Source organism: Hemiscyllium ocellatum, chromosome 6 (assembly GCF_020745735.1).
Source record: "Hemiscyllium ocellatum isolate sHemOce1 chromosome 6, sHemOce1.pat.X.cur, whole genome shotgun sequence".
In the NCBI taxonomy this organism is placed as follows: Eukaryota; Metazoa; Chordata; class Chondrichthyes; order Orectolobiformes; family Hemiscylliidae; genus Hemiscyllium; species Hemiscyllium ocellatum.
The window spans coordinates 108,961,139-108,986,027 of NC_083406.1; the positions used below are offsets into that span (position 1 = coordinate 108,961,139).

General features: G+C 42.0%; 1 protein-coding gene across 2 annotated transcripts in view; it reads right to left on the reverse strand.

The window, feature by feature from the left end:
* Positions 1-7,905, reverse strand: part of slc9a7 (solute carrier family 9 member 7) — a 153,760-nt gene extending 145,855 nt beyond the window's left edge. For both annotated transcript variants that reach the window (XM_060826256.1, XM_060826255.1), the window contains exon 1: positions 7,534-7,905. In XM_060826256.1, the coding sequence (XP_060682239.1) occupies positions 7,534-7,828 (295 nt within the window). In that variant the 5' untranslated portion in view covers positions 7,829-7,905. The remainder of the gene's footprint in view (positions 1-7,533) is intronic.
* Positions 7,906-24,889: the final 16,984 nt, after the last annotated feature.

A 24,889-nucleotide genomic window follows, 5' to 3' on the forward strand; every position in this document is an offset into this window, starting at 1 on the left:
GTTCAGATATCTATGCTCCTCTAACTCAGATCTTAAGTAAATTTGTTTTCAACCACTTCATCAGCAACCATGCCCCAAGCTCTGGAATTCCTTCCCTAAATCTTTTTACTTTCTTTATGATGCTCTTTAAAACCTCCTTTGACCACACAGTATCTGTCACTAGCATGAATATTGGTTGCATATGGTTCTGTGTCTAATTTAATTTGATAATGCTTCTGGAAACACCTTGGTAAGTTTGCCATATTAATGTCGCTTGAGAAGAAGACGTTGTTATAAAGGAGTTGTACAAATGCAAACTGATTGTTCTAATTAATATACCACACTCTTGCTCTACTCACAATGATGATTTGACTCTTACTGATATTGAATCATGTCTATATTATATGTGCCATAACCTCTTTTGTTGACATAACTACCATAACATGGCTAAGCACTCAAGAAAGGCTGTTGAACTTTCAACTTTACTCCTTGATAATATGAAGGTCATAGTTAATATGAAAGTCCTGCTTATTTCTTTATTTTTCCACTTGTTCTATGAAGCTCTGTAATCCATAACTTTTTAAAAACTTTGTTTCTCTCTTTTACTACTTTGTACCTAAGTACCTCTTTATCTAAGAGAGCATCATGTGTGGCAACATTATATACTTTGATTCTTGAGTACAAGTGACAATAAAAGCTAGATCTAAAGTATTGTTTCTTCTTGCATGCTTTTTCAAATCCTCATTTGAAGAGCAATTTTAAAATACAGAGCTCAGGATTTTAGTAAGATAAATACAGGAAGAAAAAAAAATAATGTCTCTCATTGTGCAGTTGCATCCCTTTGTAAATTCTAGGATGACATGGAAATTCTGATTGAGAATAGTGTTGTCTCTTCCTTGCTTTCAACCAACCATATTAGGCAGCATGAAATCCATCCACAGTAGTTTTACAGAATAAAAACATCAGTGTTTCAAGTCTCCCTTGAATCCAAGGATAATTCTTTGAAAGCAACTGTTCAGTTTAATTAATGACTCAGTGATATCATGTGAAGGAGCAGCAAAGACCTCTCACCTTGAAGCAACACAACCTATCGGAGCAGGTATTGAGCCCAAGACTAAATTCAGTTCAAAACTTTGAAGTTATTTTCTCCCTTCAAATGGGCTCCAAATGTGCAATCCAAGTGACAAACAATTACAACTGATTCTGTTCTGATAAGCTCTGTACCTATTGCATTTGTTGCTGCAAAGCATCTCTTTACCATCCCAAGCTGTTGGCTCAACAGCAGCAAATCACAACAGTTGGAAGCTTGGAAATCAAAAGGTGGTAAATGTTTGCCATTGACAAGGCATAAATCAGGAGCGTGATAAAAAGTTCTTTGCTTGTTTGGGGTGAATACACCTTCAACAATCAATAAGCTTGACCAATACTGGACAAAATCAGCCCACTGGATTGACACCATATCCACAAACATTCACTCCCTCTACCACCAATGCTCAGTAGCAATGTGTACCTTCTAAAAGATGAACTGCAAAAATTCAAAGCTCCTTAGATAGCAGCTTCTAAATTCAACCACTTCCATCTAGCAGGACAAAGTCAGCAGATACGTGCAAACTACCAGCATCCACAATTTCCCATCCAAGCCTCCTGCCATTTGCATTAGGAAGTGTACTAGTGTTCCTTCACTATTGTTGGATCAAAACTCTGGAATTACCTCCCTAAGGACATTGTGGATCTTCCTACAGGCATGGACTTCAGAAACTCAATGAGGAAGTTCAAGGACAAATAGGGATGGCAATAATGCTGGCCAGCCATGGGACACCCACATCCGACAGAACTTTTTTTTTTGTAAAAGGGGACAGAGAGCCACTAAATAAGAACACTGATGAAAGCTGCCAATCCTGATGGGCTCTTATCAGTCAAAGCAAATAAAGTGAAAAATGAATCAGCAGAAATGCAAAAATATACCAACACCTTTTCAAAAATTGAAAGTTCCCATTTCCAAAATAGGGCTGAAGGTATTTTAAAATAACATAACGGATTTAAATCATCAAGTTGCTTTTTTACTTCTCCCCCAAAATGTTGTCCATGACACTTTTGCTAACTGCTGCCACGGAGGGGAAAATTCTGTCACCAATTCTGGCATTCGTAAAATAATTTCCAGGATACATGAATAGAGTTTCTTACAGCCTAACATGGAAAAAATTATTTGAAGAAAGACAAAGTAATCACATTTTACAAGTTCTATTCAACGTCAACATTCATCTGTAAGATTCCTTTTAAAAAGTGCACAGTGGGCTTGAAATTCATCTTGAAACGATGATGCAAAATAGGTGTCATTGGAATGGCCGCCCACGATGTACAACAAAGATTTAATTTAATGGACTACAATCCTGGACGAGTGTGTGTGAGAGAGAGAGAGAGACTAACTCATAAAAACAATTACATAAAAATGATTGATAGTATTGATTACAGAACAGTGGCAGCTTTTACTCATTTAAAATTTTGAAAAGTTATTTCTCCAGAGAATAGATACTTCCATTTGTCTGTATTCAAAATTAATTTGACTGCAATAAATTTATGCAGGTTTCCAGCATTTTAAAATAATAAAAAAAAAAAATCCTACAGCATGGAAGCAGGCCATTTGGCTTATCAAATTCACACCAAGCCTCTGAACAGCATTTCACCCAGCCCCACAAACACCACCCTATCCTTGTAACCCTGCATTTCCCATGACTAATCCACCTAAATTACACATCTCTGGACACTATGGGCAATTTAGCATGGCCAGTCCACCTAACCTTTTTGGACTGTGGGAAGAAACGGAGTGTCCAGCGGAAACCCATACAGACATGGGGAGAAATCTAATCTAATCTAATCTAATAAAATGCAAACTCTGCTTAAACAGACAGTCACCCATGGCTGTAAATGACTCTAGGTCCCTGGTTAGCATTCCAGCATCACAATGCCAAAAATTGCTCTTTGGACAAAAAAAGTGAACATCTAAAAAGGAGAGAGATAGGGAGGCTCCTTGTATGGATGACAACTTAAAACAGTATTTTCATAAGATTTTGTTCATACAGTCACTGCAGATGAGTGAAATTCCAGTTATTTGTTGTTGATTAGAAAGTAACAGAGGTTGGGTACTAATGCTTGTAGACACGAAAAATGAGAATATAATAATTTCATCCAGGAATTCAAATAGGTCAATGGCCTCAAAACATCTACTGTTGTGACTTTTCCTAAACATACTTCTCTGAAGGGACATCTGCATTCCTCAAATTCTGGATCTTCAATTTCCACCGGTCCACCATTGGCAGCCATACCATTGGCATTCAATTCCAGAATTTCTTCCCATACCGACTCGCCTCTTTCAAGGTGCTTCTTAAAACATCCTCCTTGGCCAAGCGTTTGGTCATCTGTCATAATATCCTGTGGCTGGGTATCAAGCTTTGTCTGAATTACCCAGTTGTGAAGTTCCTTGGGTGTATTTCACTATATTTAAAAGTACTTTGTCAATTCAAGTTGTTGTTATTAATCCAATGAAGTTCAACTTCTTAAAATTAAACGGACCAAGCAACAAATATCTTGGTAAAGATATTCCCTCCTCCACACTTCCACCCCACCTGAAGTAATTCTGGAAATGTTTTTAATTGACAGAAAGACTGGCTATTTCCAAATATCTGAAAAGTTTACACAAACCATCCATGGCCCTGTTAATGCAGTCAGAAAAATGGCCTCTTCATTGCTTGCAGACTTCAAAAATCCACAAGTAAAATGAAACCTAAATATTTCTCCAACTGTTGTATTCAGTTTCTCCAAATTTTAGTGCAAGCAGAATGCAAGAACATCTGCTGGCAATACCCTCAGCTCCAAGAATCCACACCCTGACCCAACCAAGTAACGGTGCTCCTTAAGTCGTGTCAGGACCTTTGACCAGTTCAACTAAAGCCTTAATACTGTGAAGTACTACTTTCTCTACATCCTCAGTTTTCACAAAATGTTAAAAAAAAATTTAAAGAAATGAAAAGTCCAGTAGGGAAGTATATATAATACAATGAGTATTAAATTTATGAATAAAGCCACTAAATGGCAGGTTTTATTTAAGGAAGAAGCATTATAGTCTCCATGTACTTCATTACCACCACAAAAAAAAGAGAGAAATCCACAGAAAATCCCTCAATACAACATAATTTGGTTTACCAATCACCATAAACTTTGACCATGTTCGGGCCATTACGTAGGTAACTACCAATTTCAGCTTCCAATTAAATAGCACCTTTCATATGTTAAGACGTCTTAAAATACTTTCCAGAAGTATAATCAGACTAAACAGATGCCAAACAATATTATAGTTTGGATAATCTGCTCTCAATTTATTACAAAGCTCCATAGATCATATTGCATTAGATTTCAATGTCACATCAGAGACGGTTTTATCCTAACATAAGCAAAGTTACTTGCATCAGGCTAGTAATGAAAGTTAGTTTCACACAGGAGAAAGTGCCAGCCAAATCAACAGCTGCAATAAACCACATGACAAAAAAAATCAAAACCTCCACACTGGTAGCCTTAGAGTTAAAGGCAAGACTCAAGATTATTTTTAAATATGGATTTTTACAATCAGCTAAACCTCACCTTACTACCTTCTAGCTTTCCACTATAATTGGACAAGTATTTAATACAGTGTCTCAGTTTCCCTCCCTCCAACATAATGATTCCACACATGATCTTATTAGCACATCTGTCAAACCATGTTAAAACTGGTCCATGATTAAACCCAGATTTAATAGCCACAACATATACATTTTCCATCCGCAAAAAAAAGGGAGCAGATGTCTCCATTTTGCTTTTCAAGGTAGTGTGTTTAATTACCTACAAAGCAACTTGAGTATAAAGCATACTTGATATTCACAAGTAACATTTTGCTGAAAAATGTTCTAAAATGCTCTTTTTAAAAAAAAAATACTGCATCATTCTCCAATTCCCCAACAGCAACACCAAGGGCGATCATACAGTACAGAAGCAGTCATTCAGCCCATTGGGTCTGTACAGCCAAGGCCGCACTAAATATACACAAGACCCACCTCCAGCACAAGGCCCATAGCCTCAAAATGTTATGATACTCAACAGTTCATCCATGTACATTTTGAAGGGGAGAGGTTTCAACTACCCTCTCGTGTAGGAGGTAGCTCTCCTATTTCTAACTATTCACAGCTAACTTGTTGCTTGTCAACTACAACGTTATTTTGCAGAGTTCATGGCACAGTGACAGGTGCATAACAGATCATCACAAACATTAACAGTGTATATAAACGTAGATCATTTGTTTCCAATTCTTGCAACAGGAAATATGCCCAAGGAAAAAAAAATGCATTCTCAGACTAACATTATAGAGAAAGAGAAAAAGGTACATATGGCAGTCAATGAATCACTCTTGATTCAGCCAAACCATCCAAATGTAGAAGGAAATCTCACAGAACAATAAACAGGCTTTTTTCCAGCTGAACAGCACTACACTGATTAATTGCTTGGTCTATTTGCTGCACAGGAACATCACATGCACCTGTTATGCAGTTATACACCAGAATAGTTCACCCTCAGATTCAATAGTGTAACTTTTTTGAAATACAAAAAAAACTACTGTATGACACCAGTTTCTTTGTAAGAAAATGTGTAGGCATCCCAATTTGTGTAAAGAATGACAGCATTCTCTACGAACGGGTCATCACATGCCACTGCATACTTAAAATTTTTGGTTATACCCAAAGTATAAATCTCAAAGTATGGAATCCTGACGCTTTGCAGTATAGAAAGTGGCCTTTCAAGCCACCACATTACTTGCGGAACTCCCTTAAAACATAAGTAATTTACCCACTTTCACAAAGTGAAGATGGTCTTGGTCTCATTTGTCTCATTCCAGTCAAACATTCATTTATCTAAAATATTTCTTTTAAACATAGACATTCGTTTAATTCCTTAAATGCGGATTACAATAAATAAAAGGATGCACATAATAACACATCAACATTTCTACCATGTATCCCAATCATGCAAAATTGGCACATGAAGCTGCCGGTGATCTGCTACTTCCTAAACTATACACTCAAGATGTGATTGGAGCCAAAACAGAATGCAATTTCAAAATAAAAACAACTTTCCTTAGTGTTTCATCTCATTTAATCACCTCAAAACACTTCACATAATTAATTTTTTTGGAGTGCAGATGTTGTAATGTTGGAATGTACTGCACTGATTTGGTGCCAGCAGATAATGCAATGACTGGCTCATCCATCTGTTTTGTTGGTGGTACAGATTGAAGGAGGGATGTTGGCCAAGCAATTGTAATAATTTTGTTTTCTTACATGGAATCTTTCAAGGCTACCTTGACTGAATATCAGCTTAAAAACAGTCCCTCTGAAATGCTTTGCTCTATTTGTGCACTCGAGTAACAGCCAGAAACATGTCTGGTTGTAACTCCTCAGCCCACATCCCGCCTACCCAACTGATCCGCTCTATGAAAGGTCTCTATCTACTGTTGGTGGTTCTGCTTTTATTCCAAGATTTATTTTACACTGTCTAGTATTTCAGTAAAATAGTAGAGAGGAAGAGACACATTGGGAGAAATTGAAATAATTGAACCTCTGCTTTACAATTCCATTAATCTTGGCGTTTCTGTTCCAACATCCAGCATCACCAGAAATCCCACACTCATTAACTCAGGCCTGCTTTTCTGATATCCTCCATTGAACCTGCTGGTCTGAATCAGCCGAGCAGCAGATTTTTTTGGGGCTGCACATGAAGTGGTGTTTTCCTGCCAATTACAATTTGCTAACGTTGAACCAATACAAACTGAGGTTTTCGCATGAAAAATAAATAGGTAAAGGGAATACGTAGAAGCCAAAGACGTGTCAAGTTTCTTAATCCTCTGATGTCTAACGTTATTTTTTTTAATAAAAACGACCAACAAGACAAGCTCCATCCCTTGATGTTGGGTCTGTGGTGCAAAACCTACCAAGCGTTTCATGGTTACGTGTAAAATAAAACAACGCTCAGTTATCAAATGGAAAAAAAATCAATACGCAGTTACCACGTCGGTTTTTTTTTTAAAACGGTGAATAAACAGAAGTAAAAAAAAGAGGGTTGCAGCAGCTCTGGGCAACACTGTGATGCAGCAACTGGGGCGGCCGAACTTGGAACGTGGAACCAGCTCGGCACGCGGAAATGATTGACGTTGGGCATGCGGCGAATCAGAGCGGCGGCTGTGACCCAATGGACCAATCGTAGGCCGCAAGGGGAAGTCAGGGCGGGGCTTGTCACCCTTCCTCGAGCCGCTCAGGTTCGGGCTCTCGTCAGTTTCAGTCCAATTCACAAAAAGACAACATGACATTCCAGTCTGAATCGAAACCAACATATTCGAATGTTCAGACAGATACATTGTATGCGCAAGGTTCTAATTTTTTTAACCACACGCGTGTAGCAACAATGGACTCCAGGTTCCAAATACAGAAGCATTTATTTTTATACATAAAAGAGGATCAATTAGTGTGTCCTTACCGTATATCATTGCCAACCCAGTCTCGTGGAGAAACCGAAAGCGCCGGTGTTTGAAGAGCCAGATGGTGAGGATGGTGAGTGTCAGGAGCAGGATGAAGAGCAGCAGATTAGCGCTGTCTTGCCGGTGGCTTTCTTCCGCCTCTTTCTCCGTAGCGATCTCCTCCATGGCGCTGTCTGCCCGGCACTGCCAAGCCCACACGTTCAGCAACCAAACGAGGGCGAACACAGGTTTCTTCAGGGCACAGGCCGGAGCCCCCCATCCTCGGCGGCGGCCGCTGCTGCTTGCAATCTCCATCGCCGCCGGAGCTTGTCCTGTTTGTATGTGTCTGTATAACCTCTTGTGATTCGAGCACTTGTCAATACTGCGTAGATCGAAGGGAAGGGGCGGGACTCTCCGATACGCACTCCGCCTCGTACTTAAAGGCACAACGCTTTTCCTGTTGCCAATGTTAACTAGAGCTCTTCATGTTTATTTTTGCCGCACGAATCACGCTGTCCATAACACTATTTCAAATAAGTGTCTTAGCTAATATTTTTTGCTCAATCAACATTGCAAGAAAAATTGCTCGTTATCACATGATTATTTGCGGGAGCTTACTGTGTACAAACTGGCTGACGCGTTTCCTTCACTACAACAGGGAGCAACATTCACAAAGTACCTCCGACTGTAGTATGCTCGGGTCAATCTCGAGGACGTGAAAGGTCCTACACAAGTTTTTTTTTGGTTGCGTTAGACTTAATGTCCCCAAATTACAAATTTATTTTTCAAACAAATCATCATCTAAAGGAACATTTGCTTCCAGTCTGACAGGGCAGGTGATTCTCATGAACAGTCGTCATGAATCCAGGTTTGGATTTTATAGTTTTCTTTTGCAAAGCAAAAGCAGATGCAGAAGTTTAAAATCTGAAATAAAAGCACATAATACTGGGCAGATCAGGCAGCATGAGGGGAGACAGTTGAGTTAAAGTTTCCGTTTGATAACTGTTCATCAGAACTCCGCGACTCCCTCATTCGGTGCACGCCTTCCCCCTCCCCCCTCTATTCCCGACACCTTTCTTTCCCACCGCATGAGGTGTAAAAGCCTCCGTCCGCACCATCCCCTCACCTCCGTCCAAGGCTCTAAAAGATCCTTCCACATCTCGCAGACATGATTTGGAGATGCCGGTGTTGGACTAGGGTGTACAAAGTTAAAAATCACACAATACCAGGTTAAAGTTCAATTGGAAGCACTAGCTTTCGGAGTGCCGCTCCTTCATCAGTAGATCAGGACAATAGTACTGCCATACGGCCCTGCATCCCTGATATCGATATAGTTTCTGATCTAAGAAAATGCATTTGGACTAGACACAGGCAGGAACAGGTGAAAATCGACTAAGACAAAAGAAAATAAGGAAGGTCATAGAGATGTACATAGATGTACAGTCCAACTCGTTCATGCTGACCAGATATCCTAAATTAATCTAGTCCCATTTGCCAGCATTTGGCTCATATTGCTCTAAACCCTTCCTATTCATATACCCATCCAGATGCCTTTAAAATGTTATAATTGTAATGGCATGCGCGACTTCCTCTGGCAGCTTACTCCATACACACCACCCTCTGTGTGAAAAAATGACAAACTCCTCAAAATGGTGGATGTTAAGGAGGGTGTTAAAGGTGGAAATGCAGAAAGGCTTCTGTCGGGGCATGTGCTCCGGTACTGAGGGAGGAGATGATATAGTATGGGTGCCAATGTGGTCGACAAAGGCAGAAATAGGAGATTTCAGAGGATTGGAAGTTGGGGTGATTGGTTACAGATTAAAGGACAGGCCAGACCTTTCAGAAATTCAAACAAGACATTGAACTGTTGCTACTGCTGTTGTTGCTTGCCATCATCCTTGATGTTCAATGGTGTTACTATCGCTCAATCCACCACAACCAACACCATTGACCAGAAGCTAAACTGGCTTAGCCATATAAACACATTAGCTACAAAAGCAGGTCAGAGGCTGGGAAATCTGTAGAGAGTAACTCACCTCCTGACTCATCAATGTTTCTCCATCACCTACAATGCACACGTCATGGATAGGTTACTCTCTACTTAGCTGAGCATGTGCTTGTCTTTTTTTTTCTTTTTAAATTTTTTTTCCACAAGTTTGCAAAAGAAAACTAAAAAAAAGACCCAAGTATAAACATTGATATACAGTTAAATCTTAAATAAATGATAACCAAAATCTATCAAACAAGAAAACAGAAATACCAAGAGAAAAAAAGATAAAACTCAATTAACTACTCATCTAACTTACAACTAACCAGAGTGTATCATTAAAATTCTTACATTATTCAAGAGAAAAAAAATCCAACAGATAACACATAAATTGAGCAGTGATATACATGATCGGAATGTCTAAACATCAGATCACAACAAAACCCGTATTTATCCAAAACATCCCGAGCATAGAGCATATAAAATTCACAAAAATAAAAGCTCTTTAGTACATTCAGATCAATATAATAAAAAAAACATTTCTAAATAGTAAAAGAAAAAGTATAAAATGTATTTAAATGGAGATCTTCCCCCTTATTCCCGTGGGCATCACTTCCTGTCCAAAAAACCCATCATAATCTCTCCCAACCAGTGCTCCACCCTTGACCCAGGCACCCCACGATAGGATAAAGAAAATTCAAGTAAAAAATGAGGTCTGCAGATGCTGGAGATCACAGCTGAAAATGTGTTGCTGGTCAAAGCACAGCAGGCCAGGCAGCATCTCAGGAATAGAGAATTCGACGTTTCGAGCATAAGCCCTTCATCAGGAATGAGAGAGAGTAGCCAAGCAGGCTAAGATAAAAGGTAGGGAGGAGGGACTTGGGGGAGGGGCGATGGAGGTGGGATAGGTGGAAGGAGGTCAAGGTGAGGGTGATAGGCCGGAGTGGGGTGGGGGCGGAGAGGTCAGGAAGAGGATTGCAGGTTAGGAGGGCGGTGCTGAGTTGAGGGAACCGACTGAGACAAGGTGGGGGGAGGGGAAATGAGGAAACTGGAGAAATCTGAATTCATACCTTGTGGTTGGAGGGTTCCCAGGCGGAAGATGAGGCGCTCCTCCTCCAGCCGTCGTGTTGTTATGTTCTGCCGGTGGAGGAGTCCAAGGACCTGCATGTCCTCGGTGGAGTGGGAGGGAGAGTTAAAGTGTTGAGCCACGGGGTGGTTGGGTTGGTTGGTCCGGGCGTCCCTGAGGTGTTCTCTGAAGCGTTCCGCAAGTAATAAGTATACTACTGAACTAGAACTATCAGTGAGTACCGTATCCCCCACCCCTCCCCCACCCACACCAACACCTGGATATATTTGGTAATGGTAATACCATATATGAACATATATGACTTTAAAATTACAGTCTCAGCAAATAATAATTAAATATATTAATACAAAACAACAGGGGAAAACTACGCCACTTAAAGGATGAATAAATAAGTCCTTCTTCCCACCCCCCATGATAATATTAAACAGTAAGATAATGAAAGGAAAAAAAGGGTGGGTAGACCGAGGTGGGGTAGGGCAAAACAACACCAATTAACTCTTATAGTTTGTCTACAAGCATCCAAAAGTTCCTTGGCCTTCTCCGGTGATTCGAAGTTAAACACGGACCCTTCATGGCTAAAGCATAGTATAGCTGGGTAGCACAAAGAGTATTGAATGTTTAAATCCCTTAAACACCTCTTTGCTTCATCAAACGCCTCTTTCGAACAAAAGCTGGGGAAAAGTCCTGAAATAACATAATCTTGGATCCTTCATGAGTCATGGCTTGTGGATCTTTCCCAAGATTTCTGGAGGCTTTCAAAAGCATCTGCCTCACCTTATAGCTCTGCAGCCTGAACAGGACCGGGTGGGGGCGCTGGTTCAAGCCGGGCCCGCGTATTGCGACCCGGTAGGCCCATTCTACCCTTACCTGGCCTGATCCAGCCTCCAGATTCAATAACTGCGGAAGCCACTGTTCAAGGAACCTTGTAAACTGGCCTTCTTTCCATTCGGAAGAAGGTCGAGGTTGTCAATGTGGTTTTCTAAGGTCCGGACTTGCTGCTCGAGAGTCTGGACCCGATCCACGGCTGATTCTGCAATGGCTTCGGAGGTCGCGGCCTTTAGTTCCGCCCCTCTGACTCGGCATTCAATTTCTTCGATATCTCGGCCATGCTTTTGTAGCGTGGCCAACAGTGAATTCCACCGACTTCGGGACTCTACTATGAAAGCATCGATCTTCGCGTCGAGTTTGGAGATTATTTCCGCGAGGCTCGCCACCGTAGGTAAGTCCCCCGGGGTGGCTGCAGACGCTTCTGCTGCAGCTGGGGAGGGGCTGCCGCCTGCTGACAACTGCAGGTTCTTTTCCCCCTAGTCATTTTTACAGGAGACTGAATTGTATAAATTTAGTACTAAACCACTAATTACATTAAGTAAAAACTATTTTTAGTTGATTGGTGAGTGTGGTGGGGGAGGGTGGCCCACTTTGCCTAGGTCTTGGGAGGAGCACTGTAGACTCAGATTTGCTGAGTCGCCGCCATCTTGGATCTCTGAGCATGTGCATGTCTAACAACATTCCAGAAGCAACCAGAGTAAAATAAATAAGTTTATTAAATTGGCACCACGTCAACCACTTTCAACATTCACTCCATACGAACACCACCATCTGCCAACAAGGACAGGAACAGAAATCACTGGCATCCATACTACTCCTAGCTTCAATCCTTGCACAGCTCACACCCCAGCATGAATAGGTTGGATTTGTACTCACTGGAGTTTACAAGAATGAGGGAAGACCTACAGGGAGGATGTTGTTAAACTTGCAAGGTTCAGAAAAGATTTACAAGGATGTTACCAGGGTTGGAGGGTTTGAGCTACAGGGAGAGGCTGAATAGTCTGGAGCTGTTTTCCCTGGAGCATCGGAGGCTCAGGGGTGACTTGATAGGGGTTTATAAAATCAGGAGGGGCATGGATAGGGTAAATAGACAAGGTCTTTTCCCTGGAATGGGGAAGAGCAGAACTAGAGGGCATAGGTTTAAGGTGAGAGGGAAATTTAAAAGGAACCTAAAGGGCAACATTTTCATGCAGAGAGTGGTGCATGTATGGGATGTGCTGCCAGAGGAAGTGGTGGAGGCTGGTACAATTACATTTAAAAGTCATCTGGATGGGTATATGAATAAGAAGGGTTTAACGGGATATGAGCCAAGTGCTAGCAAATGGGACTAGATTAATTTAGGATATCTGGTCAGCATGAATGAGTTGGACCGAAGGGTCTGTTTCCATGCTGTACATATCTATGACTCTATGAAACATACAAGATTCTGAGAGGACTTGATAGATTAGATGGGGAATGGTTGTTCCCTCATTTGGGAGAGTCTAGAACCAGGTAGCATGATCTTAGAATAAGGGGTTTCCCATAAAAGGCGGAAATGAGAAGAAATTTCTTCTCTCAGAGTGTAATGAATTTGTAGAATCCTTTAACAGTGAGCTGTCAAAGTTGTGTTGATTATATTCAAGGTTGAGTTGGACAGATTTCAAATCAGTAAGGAATAAAGGATTATCATGTAATGCAGAAACTGGACTTGAAGATTACTAGATTAGTCATGATCTCACTGAATAGTGGAGTAGACTTGATGGGCTGAATGGCCCATTTCTGCTGTTCTGTCTTATGCTCTAACCATTACTAGAAATGTAATAACTCAATATCTGAACGTAGAGAAAATAAATGGAAGACTCCAGTATGGTTTTCAGGAAGGAAGAATATGCTAGATTAACCTGAGAAGTGATAGATTAACCTGAGAAGTCATTGATAAGTGATAGATATAGTGAATGTGAGAAATGCTCTGGCTGTGGTTCACTGAAACTTTCAGAAAAGCTTTGATAAGGTACCATACAGGAGACTACTGCAAAGGATTAAGAGATATATGATTAGCCAACATTGGAGAGGAGAGGGCAGCAATTTACCTTGATAGGAAATAGTGAATAGGAATTGATGGCTTATCTTAGACTGGTCATTAAACACCAAGGAGATAAACAGATCTCCATCTATAGATTCTTGTTCTGGGACCACTTATATTCACTGCAGTCATCCACAGTAACTTCTTATATTGGGTAGCAACACTTTAATGTAACAAGGCATCTCAGTACAAAATATGACACAGGAAATATTGAGTTAATGGGCAAAAATGTTGCTCAAAAACGTAAGTTTAAAGAAATATTTTAAGAGAATAAAAGGTTTTTGGGTGTGAATTCCAGAGCATAGGGACGAGACCACATCAGCTATAGCCACCAATGCTGGAGCAATTAAAATCAGAGATGCTCAAGAGGGAGATATAGTGGACAGCGAAGAGAGTTACCACAGATTACAACAGGATCTTGACCAGATAGTCCAATGGGCTGAGAAGTGGCAAATGGAGCTTAACTCAGATAAATGTGAGGTGCTGCATTTTGGGAACGCAAATCTTAGCAGGACTTATACACTTAATGATAGGGTCCTAGGGAGTGTTGCTGAACAAAGAAACCTTGGAGTGCAGGTTCATAGCTCCTTGAAAGTGAAGTCGCAGGTAGATAGGATAGTGAAGAAGGCATTTGATATGCTTTCCTTTATTGGTCACAGTATTGAGTACAGGAGTTGGGAGGTCATGTTGCAGCTGAACAGGACATTGGTTCGGCCACTGTTGAAATATTGCGTGCAATTCTGGTCTCATTCCTATTGGAAAGATGTTATGAAACTTGAAAGGGTTCAGAAAAGATTTACAAGGATGTTGCCAAGGTTGGAGGATTTGAGCTACAGGGAGAGGCTGAACAGGCTGAGGCTTTTTTTGGAGTTTTGGAGGCTGAGGGGTGACCTTGTAGAGGATTACAAAATTATGAGGGGCATGGATAGGGTAAATACGCAAAGTCTTGTCCCTGGGGTTGGGGAGTCCAGAACTAGAGGGCATAGGTTTAGGGTGAGAGGGGAAAGATATAAAAGAGATCTAAGGGGTAACATTTTCACACAGAGGTGGTGCGTGTATGGAATGAGCTGCCAGAGGAAGTGGTGGAGGCTGGCACAATTACAACATTTAAGAGGCATTTAGATGGGTATATGAATAGGAAGGGTTTGGGGGATATGGGCTTGGTGCTGGCAGGTGGGACTAGATTGGGCTGGGATATCTGGATGGGTTGGACCAAAGGGTCTGTTTTCATGCTGTACATCTCTATGAATCTATGACTCTAAATGCAACTATATCAGAGGGTTCTGGCATGGAGGAGATTACAGAGGTAGGGTGAGATGAGCCCATTGAGGAAACTAAAAACAAAATGAAAATTTTAACGATAAGGTTGAGCTTGATTGGGAGCCAAATTAATTCAGCAAACATTAAATGTAAGTTTGTCAAGATTAAGTCTTGTTTGCGAGGAGCAGATTTTTAAATGACCTCAAATATACAGAAGATAGAATGTGGGAAACCTGCTTAGTGTTTAGCCGAGAGTCAAGTCTAGAGATAACAAAGGTAAGAATGAAGGTCTCAATGGGAGATGAGCTCAGACAGGGGTAAAGTTGGGGGTGTTGGACAGAGATGGAGATATGCAATAGTACAGCTGCCATGAACATGTGAAAGGAAGACTACCTTGGGGTCAAGTGTGACACCAAGGTTTCAAGCAGTCTGGCTTAGTGTTGTCAGAGAGAAGGACTGAGTCGATAGCCTTCAATCTTCTTCATAAGAGTGGATCAGAATATGCATTTGTGATGGGAGTGATTATGTTAATGCATTGAAATAGTTTTTAATACATCTTATTTAAAGTTAGAACTCTGATATGGTCATTTTCTTTCTTTTTATTTTATTATTCATTTCCACATAATTTTTGAATAAATGCAAATAATTTCTGTATGGACAATAAAGAGGAATTTTAAAAATTCCTAATATTTAGTGGGAGAAAATCTCACATCCAACACAGGATATCAGATATGCATTCTTATAACTTAGCAATAGTGAAGGAAGTAAGAGAGATAGCAATGAGCTACATGTAGAACTAACACAATGCCTTTGGATAGTGTCATGGAAGATGATCTCACAGAGATTAGATTAGATTAGATTACTTACAGTGTGGAAACAGGCCCTTCGGCCCAACAAGTCCACACCGACCCGCCGAAGCGCAACCCACCCACACCCCTACATTTACCCCTTACCTAACACTGGGCAATTTAGCATGGCCAATTCACCTGACCTGCACATCTTTGGACTGTGGGAGGAAACCGGAGCACCCGGAGGAAACCCACGCAGACACGAGGAGAACGTGCAAACTCCACACAGTCAGTCGCCTGAGTCGGGAATTGAACCCGGGTGATTTAGATGAGAAATAAGAGAGATCCATGACTGAACCTTGAGGGTTACCAAATTAACTGTGTGGAAGTGGGAGAGGAGGAATTGCAAGTAATGGGTTACGATTAAATAAATAAGAATGAAAATTGGATGACTGGATAGGAGTTGGTTATGGATGGTACGCACCTGATAGTACCGAGGCTAAAATATGAGCTGGATTTGGGACCTGGACATGAAGAGGCTGGACAATGGCATTGATAGCTCTTAGATCTTGAACCACTCCATATTGGTCTGGCTTGGCAGGCTTTACAGCCATATTGGAATGCTACAGGGTGATTGACAAGGGAATAGAATGCCTTGATGGAGAAAGTAATCAATTAGAGCAGTAAGGCTTGGTATTGCTTGTTGTTTCAGTGGGTATTGGTGGATGGATGGGGCAGAATAACATTTGGTTTTAAGGCAAAGTGAATGGTTTCGCAATTTGTGAGTCCAACATTGGAGGATGCTTCGGCCCATACATCAGGGTGGACTAAATCAAGGATATCCCAACTTTCATGGTGTTGGAGTGTGGCATTGTGAGAGTTAGGAGTTGGATAGTAGAGGATATGGAATGTTTGCAGCTGGTAGCAGTGTGGGTCAGGCCTGTAACTACACCGTGGACCATAGGGCCCATGTCCAAAGCATGATGAGGCGGGTTACGAGTGATGTGAGGAGCTGAAGTGGTCGCTTGTTCCACATGTGAGAGGGTATTTGAACAAAATCTGCTTCGCCTTCTGAGCTGGTGACCCGAGCCAAAATCTGTACAGTCCATTCAGTTCCAATTAAGTCTGCAAAGAAGTCTTCAAGGGATTTGTCTTGGCCTGTCTGATCATAAGCAAGGGTGATGTGACTTCCAGACCCTTAAGGGGTAAGGTCGAGTGGACACATACAGTTGGCGTTCAACTGAGTTAGAGTCAAGTTGGACACCATCAGGGGAGCAGGCAAGTTTTACTTGAAAGGCACACAGCAGATCTTATCCCATTAGATTGAAGGATAATGTGGTTGTGATCACAAAGCAACGGTCAAGGGAATAGCCCTGAAAATAGACAGGAATTGGATCAGAAAGTGGATACTTGTGGCTTTCTCCTTGAAAACCAAATAATTTCTTTGTCTCCTTTGACATTGGAAGATTCATGTCAGATTTCACAGAAGACATTGAGGCCCCTGTGTCAATCAGAAAGGGGTACCATCTGCTGTTAATTTTAAATAAGACTGTGGGTTTCTGCTTGGAAGACACAGATCATAAAGGAAAATTATTTCGTCATTGGGAAAAGGGATTATTTTGTAAAAAATTGATGATTTGTCCTCTGCCTCTTGCTTGTTGTGGAGGATGACTGTTATCAGAAGGTTTCCCCCAGTTGTCATAGAGGTTCTGAGGGTAGCTTCCATAAGTACTTCCTTGGTTCCCCCTTGTTGCCCCTTTAGGGCAATTAGAGGCCCAACAAAGAAAGCAGCCTTGGGTCGGGCAGTCATGAGCCCAGTGATATGGATTGCTACAATTAAAATAGCCCTGAGTGGGGCTGCCTAAGAGGGGCCCCTTGGCCACGCCCACAACCATGGTCTCGAATAGGTGCAGGACCACTACTATAACGCACAGATAATTGTTGGGAAGCCTCCTCTAGAACTATAAATTCTGACTTTACGCGGGTTGGAGCTCTGTCTTCAACTCTGATGTTTCCATAAAGCCTTAATAGAATGATGGAGTTGATTAGGATTGGCTTCAACCCAGCCTGGGTTGTTTGTCTTAACTGCTGTGGCAACAGCAAAAAGTTTAATTACGTGGAGTTATATTGAATATTGACAACATTGAAATTCCAAGCCCTGTCCCCAGAATAGGATTCACATCATTCTCTAAAGCGTTCAAGGAAATCTTCAGCAGACTTCTTATTTTTAGGGCGAAATCCAAGGATGCGAGTAAGAATTGCGAATAAGAACGAGGTTTTGCTAGTATGGCGGATGCATTAGGAAGGACATAGTCTTGTCACAGCTGATCTTGAGCTACAGCGTTAGAGAGAGCAGCAAAATTATTGTGGCCAATGCGTCCAGTAAAACGGGCATATTTAGAGCAGGTGAGGACTTGTTGGAGAAGGACCCCAAGGTCCTGGGCATTGCCATCAGAAACTTTAACTGCTGAGGAGCCTTGTGGCGGTCCAGTGCATTACTGAGAATGGACATAATTTTATGGGGCTTCCAGGGACAATAGACAAGGATAGTGGCGTTTTGACTGGGAGCGCCAGGCCTATGGGTTCGGTAGTTCTCTCATTGGGAACATGCCTAATGCAGGTATTTCATCTTCAGAGTCCTCAGAAGAGGAACTCAAAGGGGTTTCTGATCGTTGAATGAGTTGTTTGTTAGAAGATTGGTGAAACCTTGATTTCCGTTGACTCCGTGTGTTCCAATCAACAGAGACAGTGACCTGGGGAGGGGGCGAGGGGACAGCAGCACATGTCTTAGGTCGAGCTAAGAGTAACCTGGGGAATGGGAGAAAGAGCAACATTTGCAGCGTTAGAACCAGGCAGGGAGAACACAGGGGAACAATGGGAATTTGAGGATTAGGTGCAACAACAGTTTGATATGCAAGAGGTTGAACAGTCTGTGGGGAAGCGGTTAGGGCAGGGGCCGCGTGGGGCTCTGGACTTGCCGATCCGGCAGGGGCTGGAATAACCGGGGGGTGCATTAGGATGCACTTGTGAGTTAGGCAGAGGTGGTCGAAGCGGCGGCGGTGCAGGGCACAGGTAGGAACACCAATCATCTCAATCTGAATTTTCATTGTCTCCCGTGCATAAACCAAAGCCAGCTCTCGAACTGTACAGTGCTTTTCGTTTACCAGTCACTGGCGACTTTTCCTTTTGTTTCTGTTGACGTTTAACTTGAGCACATTCATTATTGAGGACCTCAATAGATTTCATGGTACCTTCATTAGTTAATTCAATTCCCAATTTAGTGGCAGTATCCTGCCATGAGCATAAAACTGATTCTTTGTGGCTCCCATCACAGAATTGCTCCCACAGTCTAATTAATTCTTTCATTTCAGAGCCCAGGTTTTGTTGCTAGATCAATTGCTGGGCTGATTTAACATTTAGGGCCATCTAGTGGCCACTGCTCATCACCCAATGTCTAGTTTTAAGGCGCCAGAAAGTTTCAGCAGATTTTCAGACTTCTCTGGAAACTTCTTACACATTTTTACCAAGGGTGAAGGTGGATCTTCTGCCTTGTGTATATTATTACCCATCTTAAACAACCATCCTCTTACGGTAAAAAATGAGGTCTGCAGATGCTGGAGATCACAGCTGCAAATGTGTTGCTGGTCAAAGCACAGCAGGTTAGGCAGCATCTCAGGAATAGAGAATTCGACGTTTCGAGCATAAGCCCTTCATCAGGGATGAAGGGCTTATGCTCGAAACGTCGAATTCTCTATTCCTGAGATGCTGCCTAACCTGCTGTGCTTTGACCAGCATCCTCTTACGGTCCCGACTCAAAACCTTTCCTGTTTAACAGCCCGTTAACACACAACAACCTGCCAACTTCCGCAAACCCTTCCCAACTTTCCAAAACCCTCGAGACTCCCGTTATAAAGTATTGAGATACTTCCTTATTTCACAGAACAATTTCGGTATCAATTTAGACAGTGCCAATCCCACCGAATTAGAGTCTCCCGATTCTGAGAAGGTCCTCAACCTTCTCTTTTCTCCTTTCTTTCTTCCCCTCTTGTTTTTTTTAGGGTCCCGACCCTATTCTTACCAAGACCGATCCTTTACGGGCTGGACTGAGACAGCGAGGGGTCAGGTCAACCACTGCTTGAATGAGAGGAAAACCAAACGGCTATGAAATACTCATGTCTGGCTGGCTGATACCTCAACTCTCAATAGTGGAGGACTCGAGGCTGTCCACAATCCATCCGTGCCATATCCGAGTCACGGCACCAGATGAAGATCTCGACCCACAGGAGGGGTCCTTTAGTTCCGCGATTGGTCAAATAAACACTAGCAATTTGGTCTGGCTCTGCAAGATTTTGTGAGAAACAATAATTTCAGTCCAAGACAAAATCTGAATCAATAGTGCCCTTTATTGCACATTTGCAAGTGGGTGTGATGTCCACAAGGCAGGGACAAAACACACTGAATTCAACAAATACTCGATATTTATATAATTTGGTTCCTACATTTTTTTTCTTATTTCATTGTCCCCCCCCCCGTTTACATCCTCCACTTCCCTAAGACCGGTACCCATTACTCCTGTTTATCTCGTGTCTTATCCGGTCTTGTCTGTGAAAAAAATGCTCATTCCAGTTCTCAAGGCCATTTGACCTCATCCTGCTGTGGGCACATCCTTGCCTTTTCACAGCATCTTATCACTAAGCCCTTTTAATTGGGGTTTGTTCCTGTGTTTCTGTAAAAGTGGGAAACAGATGTTTATACTACTGTTTATACAGGCCTGTCTTCACAGCATCTTATCACTAAGCCTGTATTTCTACCATTGTCTTACAGTCCCATTTCTTTCTTGCATACATTTTTAGCTAATACAAAAAAACAATTATGCATTTCCTCCACATAGTTCCCATTCTTGTTGACTCAGCTCCTGGCTGAAACAATTACACACTGGTGTGAGTTCATTCACCTTGTATCAGAAATTATAACTGAGAATTGCAGAAGTAACATTAATTTACCATATCTCACAATTTCATACTTTATTATCACGGCCGGGCTCAGGTTGTCCAGCAACACAGAGGTCAAACACTTGGACAGTCATTGAGTCATTGAGATGTATAGCATGGAAACAGACCCTTCCGTCCAACCCGTCCATGCCGACCAGTAACCCCAACCCAATCTAGTCCCACCTGCCAGCATCCGGCCCATATCCCTTCAAACCCTTCCTATTCATATACCCATCCAAATGCCTCTTCAATGTTGCAATTGAACCAGCCTCCACCACTTCCTCCAGCAGCTCATTCCATAAACGTACCACCCTCTGTGTGAAAAAGTTGCCCCGTAGGTGTCTTTTATATCTTTCCCCTCTCATCCTAAACCTATGCCCTCTAGTTCTGAACTCCCCGACCCCAGGGAAAAGACTTTGCCTATTTACCCTCATAATTTTGTAAACTTCTATAAGGTCACCCCTCAGCCTCCTCTCCAGGGAAAACAGCCCCAGCCTGTTCAGCCTCTCCCTATAGCTCAAATCCTCCAACCCTGGCAACATCCTTGTAATCTTTTCTGAACCCTTTCAAGTTTCACAACATCTTTCCAATAGGAAGGAGACCAGAATTGCACGCAATATTCCAACAGTGGCCTAATCAATGTCCTGTACAGCCGCAACATGACCTCCCAACTCCTGTACTCAGTACTCTGACCAATAAAAGAAAGCATACCAAATGCCTTCTTCACTATCCTATCTACCTGTGACTCCACTTTCAAGGAGCTATGAACCTGTTCAGCAACACTCCCTAGGACCTTACGGTTAAGTCTATAAGTCCTGCTAAGATTTGCTTTCCCAAAATGTAGCACTTTGCATTTATGTGAATTAAACTCCATCTGCCACTTCTCAGCCCATTGACCCATCTGATCAAGATCCTGTTGTAATCTGAGGAAATCCTCTTCACTGTCCACTACATCTCCAATTTTAGTGTCCTCTGCAAACTTACTAACTGTACCTCTTATGCTCGCATCCAAATCATTTATATAAATGACAAAAAGTAGAGGACCCAGCACCGATTCTTGTGGCACTCCACTGGTCACAGGCCTCAAGTCTGAAAAACAACCCTCCACCACCACCACCACCCTCTGTCTTCTACCTTTTTGAGCTAGTTCTGTATCCAAAAGACTTCTGTGTTCCTTAGAGAAACTGTGCAAATGGCTTAAAACAAAGACAATTTTTATATTCTTCTTAAGGAATGGTACAGCCTTAATTACAGAGCGAATCAAATAATATGTAATAAAATTACATTATAGACATAAGATTAAGCCAATGACATTTCCTGGGAACTAACTTTGTTTCGCACATTTTATCTCTCGGCACCAAGGTTAGCTAAGATGGTTAGTGATGTCCTATCTAGCTTAGTTAATTCCATACTGTGAAGGAAGCATTGTCTGCTAATCTTTGGTTTAGTTAGTTCAGGAATGCAGCTTTTAGCAGGGTTAAAAGCCATTTTAAACAGAATTGTCAATTTGCAGCCTAGAAGTTATTTTGTTATGTCACTTTATGTTACTCGCATTAATAAGCCATTTTGTTGTTAGTAAGGGCATGTATTAAATGGTTGCCCATTAAATGACAACAGCCTAAGCCCATATTTTAGATCCTCAGATCTGGGTTGGATCCTCTTCAGGGGGTCAGTGTGGACTTGTTGGGCGAAAGGGCCTCTTTCCACACTGTAGGGATTCTATGATCTTTAAGGGGCCCTATTTGCTCTCTTGCTCCTCATGGACTTGTAGAATCTCTTATATTTTCTTTCTTTTGGGGTGGCACCGTGGCTTAGTAGTTAACACTGTTGCCTCAAAGCGCCAGGGACCAGGGTTTGATTCCAGCTTTATGTGAGTGTCTATGTGGTGTTTGCATATTCTCCCGCTGTCTGTGTAGGGTTCCTCCAGGTGCTCTGGTTTCCCCCCATAGTCCAAAAGCTGTGCAGGTTAGGTGAATTGGCCATGCTAAATTGTCCATTGTGTTCAGGAATATGTAGGTTAGGTGCATTCATCAGGGTTAATGTAGAGTATTACAGTAGGGGAATGGGTCTGGATGAGACACTCTTTAGAGGGTCGGTGTGGACTTGTTGGGCCAAAGGACCTGTTTCCACACTTTGTAAACTTAAATCAGATATTGTCTCAGCCTTCTTTTCTCCAAAGAAAACAGCGCTAATTTTTTTCAATGTCTTCCTCACTGAAGTTCCTCACCAGGGCTCTATTCTTGTGAATCCATTCAGCACTCTCTTCAATGTCTTCACATCCTTCCTCAAGGGTGGTGTTCAGAATTCAATGCAATACTCCAGCTGAGGCTGACCTAGTGTCTTACATAAAGTTCAACATAATGTGGAGCCATAGAGTCATATTGCACAGAAACAGACCCTTCAGTCCCTGCTAAAACTCTTTGGAAAGCCAGGGAAGTGATTGCTGGGCCCCTTGCTGAGATATTTGTATCATTGATAGTCACAGGTGAGGTGCCAGAAGTCTGGAGGTTGGCTAACGTGGTACCAATATTTAAGAAAGATGATAAGGACAAACCAGGAATCTATAAACCGGTGAATCTGACATCAGTTGTGAGCAGGTTGTTGGAGGGAATCCTGAGGGACAGAATTTACACATAAATTACACTTTTGGAATATTGCATGCAATTCTGGTCTCCTTCCTATGGGAAGGATTTTGTGAAACTTGAAAGGGTTCAGAGAAGAATTACAAAGATGTTGCCAGGGTTGGAGGATTTGAGCTATAAGGAGAGGCTGAATAGGCTGGGGCTGTTTTCCCTGGAGTACCATAGGCTGAGGGGTGACCTTATAGAAGTTTATAAAATCATGAGCGGTAAGGATTGGATAAATAGACAAGACCTTTTCCCAGGGGTAGGGGAGTCCAGAACTAGAGAGTATAGGTTTAGGGTGAGAGGGGAAAGATATAAAAGGGATCGGAGGGGCAACCTTTTCATGCAGAGAGTGGTGTGTGTATGGAATGAGCTGTCAGAGGAAGTGGTGCAGACTGGTACATTTGCAACATTTAAAATGCATCTGGGTGGTTATATGAATAGGAAGGGTTTAGGATATGGGCCAAGTGCTGGCAAACAGGATTAGATTGGGTTGGACTATCTGGTTGGCATGGACAAGTTGGACTGAAGGGACTGTTTCCATGCTGTATACCTCTTTAACTCTATGACTGTAAACACAATTCCAAACTAAACGAGTACCACCTGCCTGTTGCTGGCCCATATCCCTTCAAACTTTTCCTATTCACATATCCATCCAAATGTCTCTTAAATGTTGTAATTGTACCTGCATTCAGCACTTCCTCAGGAAGTTCATTCCACATGCAAATTATGTTCTGTGTAAAAAATTTGCATATTATGTTTTTTTAAAATCTCTCTCCTCTTTCCCTAAAAATGTGACCCTGAGTCTTGAAATTCCCCATCTGGGGAAATGCCAACTACCATCAACTCTATCTCTATCTCTCATTATTTTCTAAACTTCGATTAGGTCACATTTCAACCTCCTATGCTCCAATGAAAAAAGTCCCAGCCTATCTAGCTTTTCTTTTTAACTCAAACCTTCCTTACCTGTCAATATCCTGGTAAATCTCTTCTGAACGCACTCCAGCTTGATAATATCGGTCGTGTAACTGGGCAACCAGATCTGGACACAGCATTCCAGAATAGGCTTCACCAATAGCCTGTACAATCTCAACATAATGTCCGGACACCTATACTGATCAATGAAGGCAAGCGTGCCATAAGACCATAAGACATAGGAGTGGAAGTAAGGCCATTCGGTCCATCGAGTCCACTCCGCCATTCAATCATGGCTGATGGGCATTTCAACTCCACTTACCTGCATTCTCCCCATAGCCCTCAATTCCTTGTGACATCAAGAATTTATCAAACTCTGCCTTGAAGACATTTAGCATCCCGACCTCCACTGCACTCTGTGGCAATGAATTCCACAGACCCACCACTCTCTGGCTGAAGAGATGTCTCCGCATTTCTGTTCTGAATTTACCCCCTCTAATTTTAAGGCTGCGTCCACGGGTCCAAGTCTCCTCGCCTAACAGAAACAATTTTCTAGTGTCCACCCTTTCCAAGCCATGTATCATCTTGTAAGTTTCTATTAGATCTCCCCTTAATCTTCTAAACTTCAATGAATACAATCCCAGGATCCTCAGCCATTCCTTATATGTTAGACCTACCATTCCAGGGATCATCCGTGTGAATCTCCGCCGGACACACTCCAGTGCCAGTATGTCCTTCCTGAGGTGTGTGAACCAAAACTGGACACAGTACTCCACATGGGGCCTAACCAGAGCTTTATAAAGTCTCAGTAGCACAATGGTGCTTTTATATTCC